Source organism: Terrapene carolina, unplaced genomic scaffold (assembly GCF_002925995.2).
Source record: "Terrapene carolina triunguis isolate 2854851 unplaced genomic scaffold, T_m_triunguis-2.0 Scaffold130, whole genome shotgun sequence".
Lineage (NCBI taxonomy): Eukaryota > Metazoa > Chordata > Testudines > Emydidae > Terrapene > Terrapene triunguis.
In genome coordinates, this window is record NW_020664481.1 from 801,001 (window position 1) to 807,000 (window position 6,000).

Consider the following 6,000-nt stretch of genomic DNA (forward strand, 5'->3'; position numbering starts at 1 on the left):
TAGTTCTTGTTATACCTTTCTCTGTTAGACTGCAGAGCCCTTTACTACTGAATATTTCCTCCCTGTGAAGGTCCTTGTACACCAGAATCAACCCTGAGAACCCATGTCCCAAACATTAATTAATCCCATAAGTCCACCATGAAGTGGTATCATCAGCCCCATTTCAGAGAGAGGGGAACTGAGGCGAAGAGTTGTGAAATGCCCAAGCAAGCCTGTCAGATGGGAAACCCAGTCAACTGCCTCTGTGCTCCTTCTGCTCTAAACACTTTACTTCACTTTCCTCCTGAACCTGCCAATGGAACCCAGGCATCCTGACCCTAGACCCATGGCTGGACCACTAGCCCACCCTTTGAGCTTGTCTACACTTAAAACGTTGCAGCAGTGCAGCTCCGCTATGTAGCGCTTCAATGGAGACACTCCCCACACCAAGAGGAGGTGTTCTCCCGTCGGCATAGGTAATCCTCCTCCCTGAGAGGAAGTAGCTAGGTCGACAGGAGAATTCTCCTAGCGTTGGGCTACCCTGGGGGTGAGGTCGGTATAGCTGCATTTTTCACACCCCTGAGAGATGTAGCTGTACCAAAGTAAATGCCTAGTGTGGACGAGGCCTTCCTCTCCAGTGTCTCATTTACTAAAGCAGATGAAGGTTCACTTTAATGCAATAGTGCAGAGTGAGGCTAGCTCAGCAACCCAAAAAAACAGGAGTGTGGCTGGCTGGGTGATAGTATTATTTATTTGTATTATCAGAGCGCCCCCAGGGGCTAGGTACTGTACAAATACAAAGGACAGTCCCTGACGCAAAGAGCTTACGATCTAAGGCCTGTCTACACTAGGAACTTACCTCGGTGTAGCTACAACTCTGGGGGGGGGGTGAAAAACACACACACACACACTCACACCCCAGAGACCCAGCTAGAGTGACCTAGCCCTAATGTAGATAGCGTTCTGTCCATGGAAGAATTCTTCTGCTGACCTAGCTGCACCTCAGAGAGGTGGTTACCTAGCGATGGGAGAAGCCCTCCCATCTGCATAGTGTCTACACTGAAGCACTACAGTGGCACTGCTGCAGCATTTTAAGTGTAGACACCCTGAGTAGAATGATGGGGGAGCACAAGGAAACAGACAGTATGGGGCTGCGTGATGGGCAGTGGGCTCAGCTCAAAAGCAGCCTAGCCTCTGTGAATTTTTGTGTAGGCCTCACAGCAAAGGAGAGTTTGGACACGCTGGTGTGCACCTGGCCCTGGGGACCTGGGATTATAGTGCCATCCCAGTAAGGGCCTGCCCTGCCCTCGTGGTTAGGGGGAACTGCAGCATGTACTTTGCAGGTGGGGGCAGAGTGCGGTGTTCTTTGGAGAACCCACAGCCAGCTGCTCCTGCGGCAGCACTCCAGTCTATTTAGGGTTGTGGAACCTCTCATTTAGCTAACGAGCGCCCTTTGCTCCGTCCCTGTGGTCACATTCAATGGGCTGGTTTCTTTTCGGGATTTAATTGTTAGATCCCTGGTAGTTTAACGTCTAGAATTAAAACTTGGTCCTCTCCCGCCAGGGCCGGCTCCAGGTTTTCTGCCGCCCCAAGCGGCAAAAAAAAAAAAAAAAAAAAGCCGCGGCAGCGCGATCGCGCTGCTCCACTCTTCGGCAGCAATTCGGCGGTAGGTCCTTCGCTCCCAGAGCGACTGAGGGACCCGCCGCCGAATTGCCGCCGAAGACCCCGGACATGCCGCCCCAACAGCGCCCGAAGTGCCGCCCCTTCCTATTGGCCGCCCCAAGCACCTGCTTCTTTAGCTGGTGCCTGGAGCCGGCCCTGTCTCCCGCACCTTGAGTCGCTCTGCAGAGGGAGGCTGAGCCCACACATGGCTGCTGCTCCACTGGACTTTCTGCACAAAAGCCACTGGGCTTCATCACGGGTCTCAGCCTCCTGCTGCCTGGATGGGTGGTTCCCCTCACACAGATATAAACAGAGGGTTAGTCTGCAAATAGCCAGTTGACCAAAGAAGCTTTGAAGTCCTGACAGCCAGCCTGTAGGAGTGAGCTGGGGCTGCCAGCCAGGGAGATGGAGAGAGTGAGACAAAGCACTGTTAATGGTCTCCTCTGGGTCACACCAAACGGCAGCCTTTCCACCATTGGCTAGGCCAAGTTGCGCCAGGAAACCACATCAGCATCTCCTGAGCCCTCGGATGCCCACACTGGTCATTACATCCCTCTGGAAAGTCATACGTTCTACATACAAATATCCTAAAGGGATTTTCTGAACACCCCTCACCGCTTCTGGCAGCCCTGTCGTTGGGAACTGCTCTTTTTGTGGTGTTTCCCAGTGGGTTCCCCAGTTTAGCTACTTTCAAATGCACCTAAAATTGAACACAAATTAGTAAAAGTTACCTTGCAACAACCTGGGAAGTCACTGTTTTCCTCCGGCTTTCCATGGGAATGGGATTCCCTGAGCTCTCCCTGCAGCACCAGACCTGGCAAATAGCAGTTTGCTGTTTATTTGTTAATTCTCCTTTTGTTTATTAGGCTCTTAGGATCAGATTTTAGGCAACATGAGTTGTGCTAATGCACAAGCAATTACTGTGATGTTACCACAAAGACTCCTAATTAGTCCTGCACTTATCCAGCTGCACGTGATAATCGTGTGCAGATCAGACACAGACCCATGTGGACATTTGCTTGCACAATTGTTCTAATTGTGTGTGTGTGAGATGAAGGGAGGGGGATTTTCTTAGTGTTTTGCATGAACACTGTGTGTGTCTCACTTTGCCCCATGTGCTGTGTGTGGAATGAGGTGGTGGGAGAGGGTGTTTGTTGTTACAGAGGACCAGGTGTGACTCGCCTAGCAGCCTGGACCCCGGACACGGTGAGTAAGCAACTGGTGACCCGGAGGCCCACCCCCTTGGAAGCCAGCCGGTTCTGGCCAGTGGGAGGACAAAGGGCTGAGGAGAGAGGACCCTGGGGATCTGGAAGGCAGCTGGTTTTGGCCAGTGGGAACAAAGGAGGGAAGAGAGCGGGCCCAGGTGGAGGAGGGGCTAGGGAAGGGGATATAGGGTGGTCAGTTGGAAGGAGGTTGCTGCTGGATGGAGGCAGACCCAGATGGATGGTGCTGAGAGTTTCTAGGCCCGAGGGCCCGGAGAACTTCCTGTGCTGTGTTCGGATGTACAAGAAACCCTCCTGTGTTGCGCTGGCTGAGGGCCACTGCAGGCTACCGGTAGAGGGGGGGGGGGGGGGGCATTGCTGCCCCTGGGTGGGGAGGCCCCAGAGTGAGGGACTCCCCATGGAGGCCCACAGAGAAAGCTGGGCGTGCAGAAGGCTCAGAGGTGCTGCAGTCCCAGGAGGTGGCCTGGCCAGAGGGTCTAACCCCCACGGAGGGCTATCACCCTGAGGCGGGTTCCTTCCAGGGACCGTACGGAGCCGAGAGAGCAGGGGGCCTGGCAGTCTGTGACTGTGTGCAGTGCAGGGACAGGATTGTGGCCAGGAGCAGAACTCCCAACAGGTTGTTTCTCTCCGTACAGTCTGTGGCATCTGCACTAGTGTCACTGAAGGAATCAGCAGGAGCCATCCCAGGGAAACCCCACTTGGGGAGCCTTTCCCTGTGACTGTGAGACCCCGGGTGTGGGGCAGCTCTGGCATAGAGCATGGACATTCCTGGGGTAGCCCTGGTGACTGCGGGGTTAAGAACCTCAGCTCTGCCCTTGGCACCTCCCTTTGGGCTCATGGGGAGCAGGCAGAGGTGGGGCTGGGCAGAGGAGTGTGTCCAGAGCCCCTAGGGAGCTGACTGCATAGCTCCAATCGGCTGGGCGCAGGCTGCTCCCAGCCTGGCTCCTGCCTCACAAGCAGCACAAGCTGGCCTCTCTTTCAGCCTCAGCGGGGGCCCAGCCCACCGGTGTTCGCCTCTGCTCCCTGGAGGTGGCCCCAGAAGGTCAGGCCTGAAGCATGGAGGTGGGACGCTGATTGTGCTGGGCCTGCTCTGGGGATAGGCTCGAGGGCCCCGGCACCAGCATTGAATTTGCTTCAGACACGCGAATAGAGGGGAGCGTAACGCGAGTCTGACCCCTAAGTGCAGACATAGCCCCCACCCTCACCCCCGGCTGCTTCACACCCCCTCCACCAGAGCAGGCCAAGTGCTGCTGTGGCCTCGGGAGCCTGCGCCGCGTGGTTTGCTCACGGCCACTGCACACACACGCTGAGCAATTGTGTGCCCCAAGGACCAGGGCAGGTGGCTGCATGTTTGTGAGCCCAGGCCCTTTGTGCCCTGGGCAGGCAGCCCGTGGGCAGGGGAAACTGGCTTTGCAGAGTCTGGTCTCGGCATGCCTGAGACCTGCATCCTCTCAGCCTCTCACTGCCTCCCAGGCCCACTGTCTCCTCCCAGCCCTGGGCTCATGAGGAGTGGCAGACAGTGGGATATATAAAGGAAGGGGAAGCACAGCCAGCCCCGAGAAACTGTTGGAGCCAGTGGTTCTCTTCTGCCCTGCCTCCCTCCACGTGATTCAGCCTCCCAGCACCGGGAGAGCCAGGAAAAAGTAACCCCAGGGGACTGTAAGTACAAGAAATTAAGCTGGTATTGTGCAGCCAGGCAAATCCCCAGGCCCACACAAAGGGGGCAGGCACAGGCAGCCCTTTGTAACCAGATAGGGAAGTGTGTGTCTGTGGGGGGTGCCCCAAAGTTCTTTCCATGGCCAGAGCCCAGTAGACGCTGTAGAGACCAGTGAGAGAGAGAGGAGGGAGAGGGCCCCACTAGAGGGGGGGGTCCCTGTACAGTGCCTGCAGGGATCCCGAGGGCCAGTGCTAGCTAAGGACCCCGCTCCTGTTACAACCCAAGCTGGGGGTGTTTGTGGAAGGTGCTGTGTGCACAGGGCACCCCGTTGGAGGGTGGCTGTGCTGCTGGGGGTGTCCGGATGGATGGGGGGAATTCCGCATTGGAGAACTGAGATTTTCACCTCGTCCGGATGTGTGAGCGCTGGCTGCGGGTGCGATGCTAAGGTGCGGGTTGGAATGAGTGGGGGTGAGGCTGTGAGAAGGCGGATCTGGGGGAGAACTTGTTCATCAGGTGTCCAGCATGGGGCAGGGGATGGGACGGATCTCTCTGCGCTGCTGCCAGTGGCCAGCACAGCCTGGTGCTGGTGCCGGGGATGGTGACAGCACCCATGGCTGCAGCACTCTCCTGCTTGCCATGGCGTGTGCTGAATCCTGCAGCTTCATGAGCACGTGCGTGGACTGGCTGGCTGCTCCCGGCCCAGCAAACGGGCATGGAGAGGGGTTATGCAGAAGCTATGCCTGGAGACCAAGCTCAGCCAGCTCCCCCTGCCCTGTTTCTGCTTTCTGAGTGTGCCCAGCACTACAGGACGGGGCCCCTGCTCCAGCCCCAGCCTGGTTTCCAGAGCACGTCTGGGTGCAGGGGCTGGGGAGGGAGTCCTGGACCTAGCAGCTCTGGTGGAAGAGCAAGCGACCTGCCCACAGTGCCTGGGGGAAGGGTGACACAACTCTGGCCTGTTGCAGCTGTGGATAATCAGCCCCCAGAGGGGGCCAAGGATTCAAGGGGATTTTCAAAGAATGTCAATCTGCCCAAATCCGCTAGCGTTAAAGCCAGGAGCACGTGAGGCAGCAAGGGGGAGGCAGGGGTGATGGGCCGGCTTGGACAGGGAACGAGGAGGAGTGGGGCGCTGGGGCAGAGTGTGGGAAGCTCTGGCCAGGGCAAAGCTCCAAGCTGCTCCACGCAGTCCTGATCGAACCCAGATACGTACAGCGCAATGCGCAGCCCCTCGCGGGAACAAAGCCCAATGGACTGGGTGGCACAGGTGAGCGGAACCCACCCTCTCTGCTCCACTTTTAACCTGATTCAATTGCATCCAGGACACCTGTGTGTAGAGCAGGCCCCCCTCTGGGGGTGCCCATCCCCTCCTGGTCTGGGCATGTCCATAGCCCTCTGTGGGGTGCCCATCATCCCCTCCCCCCTGGGGGTGCCCATGCCCTCCCCCTCCCGGTCTGGGCATGCCCATAGCCCGCTGTGGGGTGC

The 6,000-nt window shown here is 57.3% G+C and overlaps 1 protein-coding gene across 1 annotated transcript in view; it reads left to right on the forward strand.

Annotated features, from left to right (window-relative positions):
* Window positions 1-5,734: 5,734 nt before the first annotated feature.
* Window positions 5,735-6,000, forward strand: part of PLTP (phospholipid transfer protein) — a 10,526-nt gene continuing 10,260 nt past the window's right edge. The window contains exon 1 of the mRNA XM_026652739.1: window positions 5,735-5,782. Coding sequence (XP_026508524.1) covers window positions 5,735-5,782 — 48 coding nt within the window. The remainder of the gene's footprint in view (window positions 5,783-6,000) is intronic.